This window comes from Panicum virgatum, chromosome 9N, assembly GCF_016808335.1.
Source record: "Panicum virgatum strain AP13 chromosome 9N, P.virgatum_v5, whole genome shotgun sequence".
Taxonomy (NCBI): domain Eukaryota; kingdom Viridiplantae; phylum Streptophyta; class Magnoliopsida; order Poales; family Poaceae; genus Panicum; species Panicum virgatum.
The window spans coordinates 6,064,794-6,086,155 of NC_053153.1; the positions used below are offsets into that span (position 1 = coordinate 6,064,794).

The 21,362-nt window shown below is 48.7% G+C and overlaps 1 protein-coding gene and 1 long non-coding RNA gene across 8 annotated transcripts; both read left to right on the forward strand.

Annotated features, from left to right (window-relative positions):
- Nucleotides 1-234: 234 nt before the first annotated feature.
- On the forward strand, nucleotides 235-16,059 carry LOC120689941 (MAGE-like protein 2). Of its 2 annotated transcripts, XR_005681510.1 has the most exons (5): nucleotides 235-1,333; nucleotides 1,413-1,640; nucleotides 2,145-2,427; nucleotides 14,891-15,515; nucleotides 15,584-16,059. XR_005681510.1 is itself a non-coding variant. In XM_039972400.1 (4 exons), exons 1-4 carry the CDS (start codon nucleotides 314-316, stop codon nucleotides 15,625-15,627), a joined length of 1,575 nt encoding a protein of 524 aa, XP_039828334.1. In that variant the 5' UTR covers nucleotides 245-313; the 3' UTR covers nucleotides 15,628-16,057. The 2 variants fall into 2 exon arrangements, 1 of the variants encoding a protein (XP_039828334.1); XM_039972400.1 differs by lacking the exon at nucleotides 14,891-15,515 and having other exon boundaries at nucleotides 245-1,333; nucleotides 15,584-16,057.
- Nucleotides 16,060-18,878: 2,819 nt separating this feature from the next.
- LOC120689942 lies at nucleotides 18,879-20,994 on the forward strand. Of its 6 annotated transcripts, XR_005681514.1 has the most exons (5): nucleotides 18,879-19,110; nucleotides 19,199-19,279; nucleotides 19,681-19,785; nucleotides 19,985-20,519; nucleotides 20,597-20,994. It is a non-coding gene; the product is annotated as an uncharacterized LOC120689942 (long non-coding RNA). The 6 variants fall into 6 exon arrangements; XR_005681516.1 differs by having other exon boundaries at nucleotides 19,199-20,221; nucleotides 20,290-20,519; XR_005681515.1 differs by having other exon boundaries at nucleotides 19,199-20,097; nucleotides 20,180-20,519.
- Nucleotides 20,995-21,362: the final 368 nt, after the last annotated feature.

Here is a 21,362-nt window from a genome sequence, read left to right on the forward strand (position 1 = left end):
TTCTCCCGCGCCACATCCAACCCGGCGGCCTCCTCTTCGGGCGCTGCCTTCGTCTCTTCGGGCATCCTCGACCTCGACAGTAAGCAGCTTCTTGCTCATAAAATCTCCTTTCCAGGCCGTGTTTGGTCATGTGTTTGGCAAATTTTTTTGAAGAAATGGGTCCAACGAGGGGGGCCAGCGGGGGGACCCATGGGCGACCGCGTTATGCATCCCCGTGACCCATCCCCGCTCCCCGGCGCAACGATGCGCCCTCCTCCCCGGTCTTTTTTTTTTTGAAAAGTCCTCCTCCCCGGTCTCCCTCCACGGCTCGCGCATGAGGCCTCCTCGCGCATCGCCCCGCCGCATCCGCCTCTCCGCCGCCCCCAAACCGCCGCTCCGGCCCCGCAATCCGCCGCGCCGCCACCCCAATCCGCCGCTCCAGCACCCAATCCGGCCCACGACGGCCCTCATCCGCCGCGGGGGTACATGCCACCGCGCATTCCCTCCCCTCCAGAAGCTCGGTCCGGCCTCGATCCGCCGCCGGCTCCTTGCTCCGCCCGGTGAGCCGTCCCCCGTGGTTGCTTCCCCATACTCCGTGGGCCTGGATCCGCGAGGCCGGCGACCCTCGTGCTCCGTTGCGTGCCCCTTCCTCTGTTCACTGGCACCGGCCCCCCTCTCCATCCGGCCCCCATGCGCCCTTCAACCCCCTCCGCCGCGGCGCCCCCGTTGGTCGTTGCATCGGCCACCATCCTCGTCGGGTCGGCCCGGATCCACTCTTTGGCAGCACGGCTGTACTCCCGTATGCAGCACGCCGCCTCCGTTGCCGCTCCCATTTGCGCCGCCGCCGGCCTCACCTGCCATCCGGCCCCCTAGGCCGCTTGCCGCCTGCCATCCCCCCGCAATGCCACTTTTTCAGGGCCGCCCCATGGCCGGAGGAGGGGAGGACCCCTTCCGTACCTACTCCCAGCCGGACCCCCGGTTTGCCTCCGGGTATTACCCCTTGTTCCCCTCTTCTTGGACCCAACCGGGGGCCGCCGGAGGCAGCCAACCGCAACCGCATGGGTTCTCCGGAGCCATGAATGCGCCGTCCCATGCCTTTTCTGGGTACGACCAGAACGCCCTGTTCTTCGCCTCGTCCGCTAGCGCAACGGCGGCCGCCGGAGGCATGGCTGGCCCGGCGCATGGGTACTCAGGGTACGGCCTCACCTCGGGGTTCTTCGAATTAGCCCCACACGCTGGGTACGCCCCATTGCAGAACCCGCAAGGCATTCGACATCCTCCCCGGCACCATGGCAAGGTGGCCCCTATGCATCCCTTCCGCCGATTCCGAGGCCTCCAGTTCCGAGCTCATACGGTGAGTGCCCTCCATAGGTTTGCACAATATTCACAGCTACAACAATATGTAATTACCTTGGTTCAATTCATATGAGCAGGAGGTTATGACGAGGGCAGTAGTAGGTATGCCCCTGTTGACATGGCACCGCCCCCCCCCACACCCATGGTATGCGCCGCCTATGGGCGATGATCCCGCTTCGTCTGCAGTACCTGGACATCCAAGGACCCGAAGCCAGTCACGCAGGCAGGCCGTGTCCCCCGTTGCTGATCGGTCTACCAACGACGATTCAATGGCATCGGATGGTGGCGACGATGACTTGTCCTTGGTGAGGCAACCTAACCTGTTATCATTCCATTGCACTTGTCACTTCCACTGCTAGGTGCATGGGACATTGGCAGCAATAGATAAGCTGAATGGTCATATTCCTATTGTCTTTGCAAAATTCTGATTGTACCTTGGAAGATGCATTGGAAAATTTGTGGTTGACGTGCAAACATCTTAGTCTCTCCATTCATCTGTCTAATATTTTTAAGTCCTGTGCAGAAGTACCGAGCTTTTGTAGTTTGATTGTCCTGGTTGCTGCTTAGGATACCTTCTCCTTTCTGCCTTTTTATGAATTTGGTGTCCTAAGAATTTGACTATGCACTAAGTCTGCCAGTAATGTTGTATGCATGATATCTGAACATTGTGATGTTAGTACTCGCTCTGTGAATGTACTATGTTCTGTTATGTCATTGTTTAGGTCTTACTGAAGTAACATATGATGGATATTTTTTTCATTGTGGTATACTGCATGTTTCTTGCTGATTCGAATTCATTTGGAATGCAGGCCTCCAGTAGTGGTGACAATGCAGGATTTATTGGAAACGCTGCAGGCGTGCAAGAAGACGAAGGCGACGTGGACAGCTCGGGATCCGAAGCGGACGACAGCAGTTCCGAAGGAGAATCAAGTTGGGGAAGTGAAGGTAACTCCAGTTCTGAGGTTTATGAAGAGTTGTACAAGGATTGGGAAGAATTGTTTGGAAAAGAAAATCCTGTGTTCAAGGGCATGAAGATTGTCATGGAGAGTACGAGGATGACAACTAAACTTATGAAGAAGGCCATCGTTCTAGGTATGTACCTTGTACCATGACACTTACTTCTGCAAACAAACCTAGAAGGATACCTGTGGAGACTGGAATTCAATGGGTGGAGAGGACACTGCTAAGTCCAAGTGCTTGCACCAACATGTTTAGGTTGCAAGCTCATGTCTTTGAGTTGTTACATGAGCAGTTGGTTGCCAAATATGGGTTGCAGTCAACTTCAAAGATGTCGTCTAGAGAGGCTTTAGGAATGTTCTTGTACATGGTGGGCCCTTCACAACTAGTACGACAAGCAGAGAATAGGTTTGAGAGGTCCATCTCTACAAAACGATTCGTGGGCTCATTCCCTGAAACCTGGAAAGGGCCACGTTGATGTATTTAAAATCAGCCGTTGGATCAATGTTGGATGGTCAGAGAAAGCACCAGCGTAGCTATTCCACAGCATTCTAGATCGCTCCACCATCGTCAGTGTTAGAGTTTTTACCTGCTCCTTCCTCTCTTCCCCTAGTTGCTGCTGTTTCTTCCCATCCGAGCCACCATCACAATCGGAGCTCACAAGAAATCTCTATAGGAATATGGGGTAGCAAAAACAAAATTTTTCTACCACATAAACCAGGATTACTGCAGTTATAGATCACGGGATTACCACTAGACGCGCGGTTGTGGAACTTCTGTACCGCGTCGGTGTGGTGCAGATGGAAGCCGGCAGTGCAGTTGCGTGAACTTCCTTACGAACGGCTCGTCCTTGTGCAGCAAGCGCAGCACCTCCACGAAGTCCACACGTACGGGAAGAGCTTCGCACTCCGGATTGCCAGATCTGCGAGAACGAACTAGGGCTAGATGTACGAGGAGGAGGAACAGGGAGGGGTTGCTACTGTAGCGCGCAGTTACTATAGCAAGGGTTACTGTAGTGGGGTGCTACTGTACCCGCCCCCCTCAGTATTTATAGCTCCTTTGGGCGCCCCTTAGGTGGGCTTCCATGGGCCCCACCTTAGGCATCCCCTAATGGGCCAACTGAAGCCCCCTATTAGTGCATCTAACCCCAGTCTAATTTGGATCTCATTCTCATTAGGCTTCTGGCCCTTAAGTGTGTGACCCTATGGGCTCACGCGTGAATAGACATGGTCCAGTACTCCTATTGGCCAATAGTTGATAGCGGTCTCTAGCAAGACGTGTCAACTCCTAATCACGCGCGAATCATATCTGTCGAGCCGTCACAATCTTATACATGTTGTTCCCTTTGCCTCACGATATTTGATCTTGCTTGAAGCCGACCACTCTTTCTCGATTCTGTGATTCGGAATACTTGGTTAACTCTTAACCCCAGCATGGCCATGCATTTTCTGATCCGAATCACTCGAGGGGTCCAGAGATATCTCTCTCTTGTAGAGAGGGGCAAATCCCATCTTGACCGACTATGTCTCACGGCATACTTCTTGACAGACCCGAAACCACCTTTATGACTACCCTGTTACGGTGCAGCGTTTAATGACTCCTAAGTAAGTCGGTTCACATCTTGAGTACATACGACGATCTCAGATCTTAGGATATAACGTACATATTGTGTAATGAGAAGTCATCATCTCGTGTTGGGTCAGTTCAGTCTCATGTCTCACATGAGCCCACATTATTAGTTTGACATCCCATGTCCATGACTTGTGAAACGTAGTCAATCAACTAATACATGTGCTAGTCTAATATTCATGTGTGTCCTCACATGAACTCCGACTAGGAATATTTTAGAATATTCATACAAGTATAGAGTTTCACAAATACTTCACATAAGTATTAATCAATATAAGTTGTCATCCATGAATATTCAAGGTACACTTTATTAACCATGAATATAAGGAAGTATGATTGCCTCTAGGGCATATTTCCAACAGTCTCCCACTTGCACTAGAGTCAATCCAGAATGTATCTAATACCCATTGCTCTTGTGTGCCTCTCATACTTGGGCTGTGGAAGGGGTTTTGTCAACGGATCTGAAATGTTCAGGTCCGTGTGTATTTTGCATATCTTGATCTCACCCCGATCGATGAACTCTCGAATGAGATGAAATTGCCGCATAACGTGTTTGCTCTTTTGGTGATTCCTTGGCTCCTTGGCTTTGCAATGGCTCCACTGTTGTCACAGTAGAGATCCAGCGGGCTAGAGGCATTAGGGAACACACCAAGCTCAATAAGGAACTTCCTTATCCAAACACCTTCCTTTGCAGCTTCCAAAGCTGCGATGTACTCGGCCTCTGTCGTAGAATCGGCACTGTCTCCTGCTTGGAACTCTTCCAGCTAACAACACCACCATTTATTGTGAACACGTAACCTGATTGGGATTTTGAATCATCTTTATCAGTTTGGAAGCTAGTGTCGGTGTAATCCGTTACAACGAGCTCTTCCTCACCTCCATAGACCAAAAACACATTCTTAGTTATTCTTAAGTACTTAAGAATGTTCTTCACAGCTGTCCAGTGACTCTCACCCGGATCAGACTGGTATCTGCTTGTAACGCTTAGAGCATAAGAAACATCTGGACGGGTATTTATCATTGCATACATAATAGATTCAATTGCCGAAGTATATGGAACTTTGCTCATGCGATCTCACTCATCAGTTGTCGTAGGACACTGGCTCTTGCTAAGATGTGTGCCATGTGACATAGGCAAGAACCCTTTCTTCGCCTCTTCCATGTTGAACTGTTTCAACACTTTGTCAATATAAGTATCCTGGCTTAATTCTATAAGCCTCCTTGATCTATCTCTATAGATCTTGATGCCTAGTATGTATGCTGCTTCTCCTAAATCCTTCATCGAAAAACTATTTTTCAATGAAGTCTTTACGGACTCAAGCATATGAATACTATTTCCAATCAGCAGTATGTCATCTACATACAAGATTAGAAATGCAACATAGCTCCCACTTTCCTTCTTATAAACACAACCTTCTTTTTTGTTTTTAATGAAGCCAAACCCTTTGACTACTTTATCAAAACGAATATTCCAACTTCGAGATGCTTGCTTTAATCCATAAATGGATTTTTGAAGCTACCATATCTTTCCAGCATTGGTCGGATCGACAAAACCCTCGGGCTGCATCATATACACGTCCTCAGTCAGATTTCCATTAAGGAAAGCTGTTTTGACATCCATCTGCCATATTTCATAATCGAAATATGCAGCAATAGCTATAATAATCCGAACAGATTTAAGCATCGCCACGGGCGAGAAAGTCTCGTCGTAGTCAACTCCTTGAACTTGTCGAAAACCTTTTGCGACAAGTCGAGCTTTATAGATGTGAACATTTCCATCTATATCTTTCTTCTTATAGATCCATTTGCATTCGATGGTTCTCACACCATCAGGCGGGTCTATCAAGTTCCAAACTTGATTTTTCTTCATGGATTCTATTTCGGATTTCATGGCATCTTGCCATTTCTCAGAGTCAGGGTCTGCCATCGCCTCTGCATATGTTGCAGGCTCATCATTGTCTAACAATAATAATTCCCGCGCTGTGCGAAGCCTTGTTGACCTTCGTGGTTGCGGAGGTACTTCTGTTGCCATAAGCATCTCAACTTGTTCAGCTACATTAGCGTCACTTGTAGAGTCTTGTCCTATTGGCTCATCTCAAACTTCTTCGAGTTGCACCGTTCTTCCATTTTTCTCTCCTTTGAGAAACTCTTTCTCTAGGAAAACTCCGTTCCGAGCGACAAACACTTTGCCCTCAGATCGATTGTAGAAGTAATACCCTAAGGTCTTCTTTGGGTATCCCACGAATATGCACTTATCCGATTTGGGTGCAAGCTTGTCAGACTCGAGTCGTTTGACAAATGCTTCACAACACCAAATCTTTAGAAAAGACAAACTGGGAGTCTTGCCAGTCCATATCTCATATGGTGTCTTATCTACGGATTTTGATGGCACCTTATTTAATGTGAAAACTGCTGTTTCTAGAGCGTAACCCCAAAATGATAACGGTAGGTCCGACTGGCTCATCATTGAACGAACCATGTCCAACAGAGTTCGATTACGTCGCTCAAACACATCGTTTCTCTGAGGTGTTCCAGGCGGCGTAAGTTGTGGAACAATTCCGCAACTCTTTAGATGATTGCTAAACTGACGGTAGGTGAAGTTGCATCGTCCCGACGGCCACAGCAACAACTCTTGCATTATTGCCGACGCGGAAGTCAACTTCTCTTCCAACGCTTCTACTCTTTGTTAGTCCCTGCATCGAATTGCATATGTGAGCAACCGATCCAGTATAAATACCTAAGAATTAACATAAGAATCAGCGAGGAATATTTCTATAATATGAATAACAAGCGTACCTGAGGTGGAAGAACGATTCTTCAACGAGGCGAGGTACAACTTGCAATTCCTCTTCCAGTGTCCCTTCTCGTGACAATGAAAACACTCATTATCTGCAGCTGGTCCAGGTTTAGCCTTGGGTGCAGAGTTTGGCTTAGAGTTTGCAATCTTAGCCTTGCCCTTCTTTTTCCAAGAAGAACCTTTCTTCTTGAAAGCAGGCTTGTTCTGGACAGCCATCACATGGCTGCCGCTTGTGCTCTTCTTGATGTCACTCTCTGCTGTCTTGAGCATGCCACACAGTTCAGTCAGGCCCTTTTCAGCCCCATGCATATGGTAGTTCGAGATGAATTTCCCATAGCTTGGCGGTAAAGAGGCGAGAATGAAATTGTCGGTACCCCAGGACTGGGGTACCCCCTCTTGCTGTGTCTGGGCAAGGATCTTGTAGTTATCCTTAACTACATCCAAACAGCCGGACCCCTGAGGTCCGGAGTCCTGTTCTCCCAGCAACGCTCCGGACCGTTCCACAGTTGGGAAAGGTCCGGAGACACCACGTGTCCCGGAAGAGGCAGGAACTCGTGTGCGAGCAGCCGAGGCTCCGGACCTCCCACGGAGACCGGACCCCCACGGGGTCCCGGACCCTCATGGGGTCCCGGACCCCCTGCATAATAACCGGACCCCTCACTAAGGGAAGAGATCGACGCCCCGCGTCGGGGTGGTCCGGGGCCGCCACGTGTCTGCAAGACATGGCCGTTTGGGTTTCCATACCAACGTTTACCCACCATTGCATTTATTGCGGTAGGTGAACGTCTGCATTGATATAGCAGAAGCTGAGGCGTTTCATTGACCAGGGGATACTATTGATCGCGTATTACCAAGGCAGTGGAGCCACTGGCGCCGCCCATACTGCGTCTGCCAGTCTGCCGTAACAGATGGATACGACGGCTCAGCTTCGCCCATTATGACGCTGCATAATAGCCTCAGCAGGCCACGCCGCAAGCTACGCTACTCCAACGGGCGCCTAGCTGACGGGACAAGAAAAGACCCCCTGAGTCAGAAGAGCAGCAGTGTGCATATCGGAGGAAAGATTCGCTACAACTGTAGCCACAGTCACGTTGGGCCCACCTGTCGGGGCACCAACGTCCTATGTATCCGCTCCCCCTTGATCTATAAAAGGCGGGGCGCCGCTAGAAAACCTCAGGCTGCGAAAGAGCCAAGGCCAGCAGAGGATAGGTTCATACACACCAAGAACAATACATCTCCCAGTGGACGTAGGGTATTATGCTCCGGCGGCCCGAACCACTCTAAATCGTGTGTTCTTGAGTCCTTGCCTCAGCGTAGATTCAGCCCCATCGCCTAGTACTTCCCCGAGTACTCCCTCACTGGGAATAGGCGGGTGCGCTCCGCCACCCGGCTGTGGGTACCCCTAGAAACCCCACGATATTTTGGCGCCGTCCGTGGGGAAGTCAGGCGCAGGTTGGATCTTCGGGCTTCTGGGCCGTGCTCATCCTCTGCAACGACGAGCGAGAAGATGAAGGAAGGCAGGGCCACACTCACTCCACATGCCATGGCACCGGCGCTCCAACGCCCTCGGTGCGGCGGTGCACGGCAGCGGCGCCTGCTGTGCGTCGCCACTGCGACACCTCAGAGCCGGCGTAGCACGCACAGCGGAGGCGCCGTTGCGCGCTGCCGCTCCTACGTCGACTCAAGGTTTTCTCTCAAGCAACGGCCACACCTCCTCTGCGGTGGCATGGCGTCGGCTCAAGGCTTTCTCTCAACATGGAGCCTGGAGCCGACAGCCATCCCGGAGGAAGTTGACCGTGACGTCCTGCCGTCTCCAGCACCGGAGATCCACCTCAGCGTTGCTCGGTGCTGCTGCTGCAGACAGGACCCCGCCACCAAGTGCGGGGGCCCCTGGCGCTAGCACCAAGGACAAGCCGGCGAACGACCGCGCTTCTCCACGCGTCGCACCGGTCCATCTGCTGCGCAAGGGTGTCTGGTCTCCAACGGCAACGGCAGGGGGAGGGGCCTCTTCCATTCAAAGCCAAAGAATTTGTCTCATGCCATCTAGGCATGTGACAGCTCTTAGGCAAGGAGGGGTCCCCCGAGCTCCCGAGGTGATGCTGGATGATGCGGTTCAGGCACATCCAGGGCGCCTTCGCCTCCGAAGAAGAACGCGTTGTATAGCATGCAGCCGTAGGTTACTCCTAAGAAAGGAATGAGAGAGTTTCTCCTTTGTAATAGCGTGGCGTCTACGTGTGTGTCCAGAGCGGTCAAGGTCCGACCTTGTAAACCCGACCTCTGGCCCTATCACACAAACAGGCAAAAGCGGTCCGGAGCGGTGGAGGTCTGACCTCGTAATCCCGACCTCTGAAGTATACCGTGATAACCACAATGATAAAGGAGATTTTCTTTCTTGACCTTATCTCGGCTCCACCCCGGTTACGTTCATTCTTTCTGGTTGGCTGTTTTTTTCGGTTAACCATTTTTTCCTCCCAAACAGAGTCTTTACCTTTGTTGCTAACAATCCAAGTTAAGTTGCTGGCTTGTGGTCAGGAGAAGACACCCCTTCTAGCTGGAAGGCAGTCCGGACCCCTAAGGACCTGCTCTGGAGAAGTGATATTTGTATCCTGGGGTAGAGAAGCTCCGCGTGGCTTAGCCTGGTAATGTACCCTAAGTTTACGTACTTCACTGCCCTGTTACAAGTACTCTAGTATCCAGGACTGCTGTCTTTAGAGGTCCCGGGCTCTCTTCTAGTATAAGGCTTGGTTTCTTTGCACCTTACTATGAGGTCCGGTAACATGCTTCATCGGATTGTCAGCAACGGTCGCTCCAAGTCCACTCCGGTGGCCCGCTCCGGCGGAGACCGCTCGCCACGGTCGCTCCAAGTCCACTCCGGTAGCCCGCTCCGGCGGAGACCGCTCGCCACGGTCGCTCCAAGTCCACTCCGGTGGCCCGCTCCGGCGGAGACCGCTCGCCACGGTCGCTACAAGTCCACTCCGGTGGCCCGCTCCGGCGGAGACCGCTCGCCACGGTCGCTACAAGTCCACTCCGGTGGCCCGCTCCGGCGGAGACCGCTCGCCACGGTCGCTACAAGTCCACTCCGGTGGCCCGCTCCGGCGGAGACCGCTCGCCACGGTCGACAAGAGCCGGGTCCGGGAAGTGGCGCTTACTCCCTGAGCGATCCGAAGTCTGTGTAGCCGCTTAGCTTGGTTCCGTACCCTAAGCCTACACCTTCGTCGCCCAATGGAGAGCACTCTAGTACCTGAACCTGGCAACAGGCATACCGGCCTCAGGGGTCCGGGATGCCCGCTCTCTCCATGAGCACACCAACGCAATCAACTTGCGTAGGAACACATCACGATGGTGGCCCCACCTGCGGGTTCGTACCTCACCCGAGGTGGGCCCGGGGGCCACTGTCGGTACCCCAGGACTGGGGTACCCCCTCTTGCTGTGTCTGGGCAAGGGTCTTGTAGTTATCCTTAACTACATCCAAACAGCCGGACCCCTGAGGTCCGGAGTCCTGTTCTCCCAGCAACGCTCCGGACCGTTCCACAGTTGGGAAAGGTCCGGAGACACCACGTGTCCCGGAAGAGGCAGGAACTCGTGTGCGAGCAGCCGAGGCTCCGGACCTCCCACGGAGACCGGACCCCCGCGGGGTCCCGACCCTCATGGGGTCCCGGACCCCCTGCATAATAACCGGACCCCTCACTAAGGGAAGAGATCGACGCCCCGCGTCGGGGTGGTCCGGGGCCGCCACGTGTCTGCAAGACATGGCCGTTTGGGTTTCCATACCAACGTTCACCCACCATTGCATTTATTGCGGTAGGTGAACATCTGTATTGATATAGCAGAAGCTGAGGCGTTTCATTGACCAGGGGATACTATTGATCGCGTATTACCAAGGCAGTGGAGCCACTGGCGCCGCCCATACTGCGTCTGCCAGTCTGCCGTAACAGATGGATACGACGGCTCAGCTTCGCCCATTATGACGCTGCATAATAGCCTCAGCAGGCCACGCCGCAAGCTACGCTACTCCAACGGGCGCCTAGCTGACGGGACAAGAAAAGACCCCCCTGAGTCAGAAGAGCAGCAGTGTGCATATCGGAGGAAATATTCGCTACCACTGTAGCCACAGTCACGTTGGGCCCACCTGTCGGGGCACCAACGTCCTATGTATCCGCTCCCCCTTGATCTATAAAAGGGGGGCGCCGCTAGAAAACCTCAGGCTGCGAAAGAGCCAAGGCCAGCAGAGGATAGGTTCATACACACCAAGAACAATACATCTCCCAGTGGACGTAGGGTATTACGCTCCGGCGGCCCGAACCACTCTAAATCGTGTGTTCTTGAGTCCTTGCCTCAGCGTAGATTCAGCCCCATCGCCTAGTACTTCCCCGAGTACTCCCTCACTGGGAATAGGCGGGTGCGCTCCGCCACCCGGCTGTGGGTACCCCTAAAAACCCCACGACATTTTGCCTCTGTCGGTACCCTGCAACTGGGGTACCCACTCCTACTGTGCCAAGACTCGCGTAGTTATCCGTAACTACGCCCTAAGGAGCTGAGCAGCCGGACCCCTGGGGTCCGACTCCATCTCACCGGACCAACGGTCCCGGACCCGCTTCCCGCTCGGGGACGGGTCCGGTGTCACCACGTGTCCTAGAGGTGGAAATGCTCAGTACCTGTGGCCGCGGACCCGGACCCCCACAGGTGGGTCCGGGACCTCCACGCGCCATCCGGACCCCCGCAGGTGGGTCCGGGACCTCCACGTGCCATCCGGACTCCCGCAGATGGGTCCTGGACCTCCACGTGCCATCCGGACTCCCGCAGATGGGTCCTGGACCTCCACGTGCATATCCGGACCCCCGTGAGCTCTCGGCTCAGCTAGCTGCTCGGGAGGGGTCCGGAGCCGCCACGTGTCACGCGGGCGCGGGCGCAAGCCTTCCGCTGGAAGCTCCCTCACCCACCCGCATTAAGTGCGAGTGGTTGAGGTGAGCTCTGCTGCCTCTGGGCACGGGGCAGCTTTTGTCAGTCCACACTATGGATCGCCAATTACCGACGCGGCTCGTCATTTACCAAGACAAGCATTAAAGACTCAGCGCCGTGCGCATGCGCGACGAGTCATGATGACCAGCTACTGACTGGAGCAACAGTGCACACTGCTACAGTGGACTGAGTCAGTAGTTCGGCGCTTCATCATGACCTTGACGCGCGGCTGCAGAGGCTAGACTCTACTCTGACAGGACAGCTCAAGACCATCCCTGGTCAGAAGCTACGCACGGAAGCCGACGACAAGATCTCCAGATCTGAGGCATTGAAGGCCAAAGTGTAGTTTATAATACATCGCCGGGTCCACATGTCGGGGCCCCGCTCAGTGTACGTGCTCCCCTTGGACATATAAAAGGGAGAGCACACCCGCTAGAACACAGATCCTCAGACTCTCTCAAGACTCAGCTAGAGAGCGCAAGCAATACAACACACAGTGGACGTAGGGTATTACGCTCCGGCGGCCCGAACCACTCTAAACCAGCTGTGTTCATCGCGTTCTTGAGTGAGATCGAACTATGACTAGCTAACCCCCGAGTTCACACCCTCTGGGCTAGGGCGGGTGCCTTCCGCCACCCGGCTGTGGTTTGCAGCACCACGACAGAAATCAGTGGCCAATTCTTGGCCAAGTGGAAAGCCCAGCTTCTCCAACCTCTGTGTGTAACCAACCATCTTGATTATATGCGGACCCACTGCAGCGCCTTCTGCCAGCTTGCTCTCGACAAAGGCCTTGGACACATTGAACCTTTCAGTCCTGGCCTGAGTTTGAAACATGTCCTGAAGCGTCACGATCATATCGTGTGCCTCATGGTTTGTCTCAAACTGCATCTATATGTCAGGTTCCATGCAAGCGAGCATAAGGCAGCTTATTTCAAGGTTGTTGTCACAAGCCTTTCTGTAAGCAGTCTTTTCCTCAGCAGGTGCATCATCAGCAGGCTCTTCTGGTAATGGGGTGTCCAGAACATCTTCCTTTTTCTCTGCCCTGAGAATAATTCTCAGGTTGCGGATCCAATCCGCATAGTTAGTACCATTCAGTTTGTCCTTCTCAAGGACCGAATGCAATGAAAATGATTGGGTGTTATTGCGGACCATGATCTACAACAAAATAATAATGCTCATGTGAACAGTACCCGCCACCCCTCTGTATTTATAGCTCCTTGGGGCGCTCCTTAGGTGGACTTCCATGGGCCTCACCTTAGGCATCTCTTAATGGGCCAACTGAAGTCCATTAGTGCATCTAAGCCCAGTCTAATTTGGATCTCATCCTCATTAGGTTTCTTGCCCTTAAATGTGTGACCCTATGGCTCACGCGTGAATATACATGGCCCAGTACTCCTACTGGCCAATAGTTGATAGCGGTCTCTAGCAAGACGTGTCAACTCCTAAGCACGCGTGAATCATATCTGTGGAGCCGTCACAAGTTTATACACGTCGTTCCCTTTGCCTCACGATATTTGGTCTTGCTTGAAGCCGATCACTCTTTCTCGATCTTGTGATTCAGAATACTTGGTTAACTCTTAACCCCAGCATGGCCATGCATTTCCTGATCCGAATCACTCGAGGGGCCCAGATATCTCTCTCTTGTAGAGGAGCAAATCCCATTTTGACCGATTATGTCTCACGGCATGCTTCTTGACAGACCCGAAAGCCACCTTTATGACTATACTGTTATGGTGCAGCGTTTGATGGCTCCTAAGTAAGTCGGTTCACATCTTGAGTACATACGATGATCTCAGGTCTTAGGACACAACGTACATATTGTGTAATGAGAAGTCATCATCTCGTGATGGCAACACCACTGACTTTCCTATTAACATAAGCCTACACCAGGGGTCAGCATTGAGCCCTTATTTATTTGCTTTAGTGATGGATGAGGTCACAAGGGATATACAAGGTGAGATCCCTTGGTGTATGCTCTTTGCTGATGATGTGGTGCTAGTTGACGAGAGTAGGGCAGGGGTTAATAGGAAGTTAGAGCTGTGGAGATGCACGTTCGAGTCGAAAGAGTTCAGACTTAGTAGGACCAAGACCGAGTACATGATGTGCGATTTCAGCGCGACTAGGCATGAGGGGGGAGACGTTAGTCTAGATGGACAAGTGGTGGTCCAGAAGGATACTTTTCGGTATTTAGGATCGGTGCTACAAAAGGATGGCGACATTGATGAAGATGTGAGGCATAGAATTTCAGCTGGCTGGTTGAAATGGCGGCAAGCTTCTGGCATCCTTTGTGACAAGAGGGTGCCACAAAAACTAAAAGGCAAATTCTATAGGACAACAATTCGTCCGGCGATGCTATACGGTGCTGAATGTTGGCCTACAAAAAGGCGACATGTCCAGCAACTGAGTGTAGCAGAGATGCGGATGTTGCTGTGGTTTTGCGGGCACACAAGGAGGGATAGAGTCCGGAACGAAGTTATTCGGGATAGGGTCGGAGTGGCACCAATTGAGGAGAAACTTACCCAGCATCGGCTGAGATGGTTTGGACATGTCCAACGAAGGCCTTCTGAGGCGCCGGTGCGTAATGGGGTTCTTGAGCGGGTCGATAATGTAAAGAGGGGTAGAGGTAGACCTAAACTGACGTGGGATGAGTCGGTTAAGAGAGACCTTAAAGATTGGAATATCTCTAAAGAGATAGCTTTGGATAGGAGCGCTTGGAGACTAGCTATCAATGTGCCTGAACCTTGAACTTATTTCTTTCGGGTTTCATCTCTAACCTACCCCAATTTGCTTGGGAAAAAAGGCTATGTTGTTGTTGTTGTAGAAGTCATCATCTCGTGTTGGGTCAGTTCAGTCTCATGTCTCACATGAGCCTACATTATTAGTTTGACATCCCTATGTCCATGACTTAAAAAACATAGTCAATCAACTAATACATGTGCTAGTCTAATATTCATGTGTGTTCTCATATGAACTCCGACTAGGAACATTTTAGAATATTTATATAAGTATAGAGTTTCACAAATACTTCACATAAGCATTAATCAATACAATTTATCATCCATGAATATTTAAGGTACACTTTATTAACCATAAATACAAGAAAATATGATTGCCTCTATGACATATTTCCAACAATCTCATGTCAAACGGAAGGTGTGTGATCTTCTCTATTTTCTATCTCTCAAATGCCTGCTTTTTGCTCCACCATGGCAGCACGCCAGCTCCACGCGGCCGCAGATTCCCGGCCCGCCTCCTCCAGCACGCCATACGGCTGCAGCGTCCTCCCTCCCGCTGTGACGCGGAACGCGCTAAGGAGCTCGACGGCGATGCGCGTGCAGGCGACCTCCACGACGATGGCGACGGGGTGGTGCTGGTGGAGAACGTGGTGCGCCAGCCGCACGCCGCGCTCCCGCGGGTGCATCGCCCATAGCACCATCAGGCCGCACTCGACCTGCCTCCCTCTCTTGCTCGCCTCCGGTTCTCCTCCTCCCGAGCTAGCACACTAAACAGCTCACCCCCGACTCCCTGAAGCCTCTTCCCTACCTCATCTGTTGGTGGAGAAGCTGCATGGTGACACTTCAAATGAATGACACCCAGCCGCCCACCAACCACTCGGGAAATGCCTCCAAGGCAATGTGTTACCTGGACAACATCCTCAGGAGTTGTAGCAACTAATGTACACGGACATCTAGATAAATCCGATATTATTTTCCTGCTATCTAGTTATTTCTAATGCAGGAACAAGTCATACAAAAAAAAAAGCTGAAAGCACATACATTGGCCACTGTACTACCCATTTCTTCCAAGTTTTGTGGAATAGCTATGTGTGTCATTTGTGGTAAGCTTACCTATTATTGGCCATTGTTCTACGCATTCAAGTAAGCCTACCTATTATTCATGTTGTAGCTCTGATTGATTCAAGTTCTGAAGATGAGAGTCCCAACAGCTGACAGTATCATAAGGCGTGGAGGGCAAGCGATTCTGATCTATCAGTTGTGTCAAGCAAGGGATGAATCGACAATGCACCTTATGGCCAAGTGCTCATATGGAGAACAAGTGTGGAACATGGTGGCGGCACGAATCAACCGGTGATTCCCCAACTTAATGATGTGCACCAAATCAAAGAATGGTGGGCTGGAATGACTACTGCAAACAACCTGCAATCACACTTGCACGTCATCATATACACAGCATAGATTCTACAGATAGGAGCAGGGTTATTCGACTGACTATGTATAGATAGATTGTACTTTTGTGCATAATCTTGTTTTCTCTCGCTTACCCAAATTGTAAATACTTTGCTTCCTACTATAATGAAAGAGCAGAGCACCTGTTATTTTCCTCAAATAAAAAACTTCTGATGAAGAGGTTGCTACTGCCTATTATGCGATTCTGATATCATATCTTTATCCTATTTATCCTTAGATTTTATTTTCTTGGAGCACTATTTAGATTAATATTAGGTAATTTTCTCACCATTTTCACCAAGAAATTATGCTTCTGCATTTAATAGAAAATATACATGTTGATGCATGATCCGCAGTTTATAAGATATATATGTTATGGTTCCTGCATCATATATCCTTATATGCTATCATAATATCTTTATGCTGCATAAAAAAAATATGATCTCCCTATTCGAATATCCCATGTATGAACAAAAATTTCCAGTTCTGCTAGATAGTGAGATGCACCAAATAAAACAATTTATTGGATCCAAGTTTTCACCATAGTATATCATGTCTCAGCATTCCACCATCAGGCTAATCCACCATACTCTATGGTCACTACCTGGAAACTGGCTGACAACAAGCTATGAACATATACAAAAAAGATCAATGAGCACTCCCAAGGGCAACAATTAAGTGCAAAAGAAAATATTGGGCTCTTGCCATCTTGGCTCTTAGATTGGCAAGTTCATTGAAAGTATTTTTTGTCATAAAATCAAATATAAATAACTTATTAAATTGGGCAATTCCTCACTTTCGCAATTGTAGATGGTCTAAAGTTTTAGGTGGATATATAATCTCAATTGCATGCAAGGCATGCTTCATGTTTCTGCTTATACATTTGATGCATTATTACAAGTTGTACTAGAAGGGAATAGGTTGGTGATTAAACAACTTCTTCCACAACCTCTCACAATATGAGCTAATTGCTTGATCCTATGTCATAATGTTGCTCCCTTTATCCATTAACCTACAAAGGGATTGATTATTTGTTTTTAATTTACCTTGCCATGATTCTAATCGAAATTTCTATAACAATACTTTTCTAATCTTTTATTCATTTATAGTGGAAACACCATTGAATTATACTTGCGCAGTGCAGGAGTTCTTAAATGTGAAGGAGAATCAGTATTTCCATCATAAAATAATACTGCTAAACCTATATTATTAATAATTAATTAATCACAAGTTTTCTACAAATGGTCAGGTCCAGCTGGCAAGGCAACGCCGCGCCCCACGTTTTCTAGTGGAGACTGTTAGCCGCAAATTCAACCATGTCTTGTCTTGTGTGACCAAGCTTGCCAAAGATATAATTGCACCCAGGGATCCCACATTCAGTTCTGTCCACTCGAAGGTCGCCAACCATAGGTCAGCTCCTTTCTTCAACAATGCAATTAGGGCAATAGATGGAACACATGTGAAAGTGATGGTTCCTTTTAGTAAAGTCGGGCAATATGTCAATAGGAAGAATGAAAAAACTCAAAATGTCCTGGCCATTTGTGACTTTGATCATCGCTTCACATTTGTTGCTGTGGGGGTTCCTGGCTCAGCACATGATTGGACCATCCAGCAGGATGCCGTTATCAAGTATGGGCCAAATTTCCCCCATCCACCCCAAGGTACAATATTGGTATTTCTGAAGTTTTTCTTTTGTGCACTTAATGTGTATACTAGTTCATGTGATTGGTGCAATATACATGCAGGGAAGTTTTATCTGGTCGATGCGGGGTACCCGAACTGCCTGGGATATCTATCACCGTACAAGGGGTGTAAGTACCATCAACAACAGTGGCGACATGTAGCTGAACCATCTGGTGAAAGAGAGGTATTTAACAAAGCTCATTCATCTCTTAGGTCCGTCATAGAGCAGTCTTTTGGGGTGTTAAAGATGAAGTGGAGATTGTTGTTGGCTGTCCCAAGCTATCCGAACGTACCCAAACCAAAATAATTCTTGCATGTTGTGGGCTCATAATTTCATTGTGGACAATGATGATGAGGATGTGGACTTTAATGTCACTGCGGCTTTTCGACGTTTGGCAATGGTCGACGAAGATGATGAGGAAGCACAGGAGCGCTGTGAGGCCGATGAAGTTGATGATGATATAAACATGAATTTTGTACGCGATGAAATTGCACATGCTTACTATATGGCACAAGGGAGGCATTGAGAAGGATGCTACTTATTCGCTATGTGAGAGTTGTGTTCAGGCAGCATTTCATGTATATGGTTGTAATAATTTGTCTAAGGATCATATATCTGTTCGACTGCAATCAACTGAGAACAACTGTATGCTTTAGAGATGGAATATTTGTATTAGGATAATATTTGTTTCAGGATAATTTTTATTGTTCGAACTCAATTATGTTTGTATGATGTGTGGCGAATTCATGTGTGTTATTGGTGTGCACTTAGCAATTTCATTCCTTTGAGGACACAATGTTGTGTGCATGTAGCATTTTTTTGACTGTGGCTGAAATTTTTTTGCCAAACACATGCAAAAGTTTTCATGACATTTTTTCATGGCCCAACCAAATGTGGTCCCTGTGGAGAAGATTCATCTTTCTCTTTTTTATGTTCCACGATTTTTTTCTTTCTTGTATCGATGTTCAGCCTTTTTTTAGCTGTGTATCTGCGTGTTTTGATAGAAAAACAGTGCCAATTAAAGTTTTTGGCAAACCTATATTTGCCTTGCCTCTACCTCCAGGTTTGGGTAGGGAGAACTGATATGGCTTTATCTGGAATATGTGCAAGTGGAACACAACGATATAGTAATTAGCTTGGTAGGAGTACGGAGTACACACTAGATGTGCGTTAAAGTTAATTAATGTGATGAAGACTGCATAAGACTTGAAATTGCAAATTGAAATGAAAACAATGCTTGTATTAGAAGTTTGTGATGTGCATTGGTAATCACCAAATCGCCATTTATTGGCCCTCTCTTGCAGGGCTTTTGGGTGGTGGGTGGGTTCCTTCTTGGCTCAGTCGTAATGATCATGGAAGACTCTGATGCACCACACCACCTTCTGCTTCTTCGATGCTTCATGGCACAATGCGTCATGCACAAGCAGCCCCTGGTCTTTGCAGGACCTTTGAAGGAGCCGCGGTTGTTCCGTGGTACACTGCCTGCTCCTGTTTCGTCTTCAAAGGAGGATGGAAGGCACCGAGTGATGGGGGCTGGAGCATGTAGTGATGGACGAGGAAGTGTACGTCACCTGAATAATTTTCATTAGTAAGTTAAATTGCCAACTAGCATTCTTCTTTTTATATTGCTCTGGATATGTTATTTCACAGGATGAGGGTTTGAGGATAGCTTGGCAGTATAAGAAATATTTTGGGGATGAGAAGGCTTCTATTCTAGTGCTGAACATCCAGGTGGGTCCTTCACTCCCTGTCTTAATCTTTCGTTTTATTCTTTTGTTGTCTTGTTAGTGGTTTTCTGCAGTACACATATAGCCACCTGTACAGTTCAAAATTTCGTGACATGGATAATTAGAAAATATATTAAAAAAGTAGAGAGCATCAATCAGTGAGCAAGCTGAGCATTTCTGGCTCTTTGCCTTTGTAATCAACTCATTGATGCTGATCCTAGCTCATTTGATCAAGACCACACAGGTTAAAATTTTCATCAAGGCAAATATATAGTACTGTTGTTGAAGCTAAGCTTTTATCATATTCCCTTAAGATGTCCATGACAAGTCTGACTCATTTAGCATCGTTAGACAAAATAAGCAAGAATTCAGCAATGATTTTGATTTGAGGAAGCCTTTGGAAAGGCATTTACTTAATGGGCAGAATATTGAATGTGTAAGCACTCAAGAGGCAGACAATCTCAGAGACCTCCAGGATCACTGTTCCACTTTCTTATCCAAGCTTCCAGGGTGAGGTTAATTTTTATTTTATTGTTCAAAAATTGCTTCCTTTGAGGAATATCATGGTTTAGTTGCTGTACCCTTCATCACCTGTTAGTCTATCTGAACATGCTGTTATTGTTCAATAACGATAAGATTGGTTATACCCATGCACTGTGTGTCTGCGCTAGTTTTGATTCTGAACATCTCTTTTGTTTTCCGCATTCAGAAAAGATGGTGAAAGTTTAGCTGCTGGGAGAAATGCTATACAATCACTCTGTGCACCCCAGTGTGGATACTTTGAGAAGGCATTTAACTCAACATTATCAGTGTGTTAAAAATGTGAAGCCTATTTGTTTTTATTCTTTTCTACCTACATTTTGGTGTGGTTGCAACTTCCAAGTCGTTAGATCTTCATTTGCAGGACTGGGACATGATCCAGTTTATCAGGTCGCTGAAGGCCATGGTGCGCTCATCTAATTCTGCTGCTGTTATAACATTTCCGAGTACAGTTCTGTCAAATTCCTTTTGCAGGAGGTGGCAGCATCTTGCAGATACACTGTTGTCCATCAAAGAAATTCCAGGCAAGCTTGACCTTCAAACTTTGTGTCTTGATAACCATTTCAACCTGGTATATTGTCCAGCCTTTTGATTGCCTGGTTGTGGTTACAAATGAGGACAAAGACTGGGCAAAACTCCTCACAGGATATCAAGATATGGTTGGTTTTTGACAAGTCCATAAGGTGGCACAGACTAATAGCCAGGTACCGAAGTCCTTCGCAACTGCTGTAAATTAAACTTTGTGCTGAGCTGTTCTGATGCTGTATATGTTGACAAGCAGGTCCCTATGATCTTAGAGGCATCCACACTTTCTCTGAAGCTGCACAAGAGGAGGTCACTGATGCTAGAACGGTTGAACCAGGCTCCAGTCGATGGGTCAAGCGGGCCTTCATCTGCTGCATCAGGCAGTTGCTCATCGTCACAAGGCTCACAGCTTGATTTCTAGTTCAGATTCAGATGGTTTGACAGATCTAACTCTAACATGGCAGCACAGCTGTGTTACATACCTGTTACTCTAGAAAAAAAATGCAATTTTTTGAGGTTTAGCTCTTAAATTAGGCTGGAGACAGTTTGATGACTGACGTTAATTGGACCCCCCCCCATGTATCTTTCAGCTTGTTGTACACCACTGCCAGTAGCATTTGAACAGGCTAAATTTGTGTATTACTATCTGCTGGTGGCAGGTGATTCACCAATTTATACTAAATTTGTGTATTACTAGCATACATTTGCGCAAAGTGACAGTTATGCTGACGCAGCTGAATAATTTGTGGTATTCACGAGGACGGAAATCCGGGAAGGAGTTGTGAGGCCAGTCTCAATGGAAGTTTTATGGAAGGTTTCATAGCAATAAATATTATCAGTTTTGCTAATATGGCAATGAAAGAGAAGGACGAAGTTTCATAGGATGTGAGGAGAGTTTCATCACCATAAAACCCATCTGGCACAGTTACCTCGTTTCCAGTCTAGATAATTATGCTCATAAAATTCCCACTGAGACTGGCCTGACAAGGCCAACAAGTTTGCAGGTGATGTCAAACGCAAAA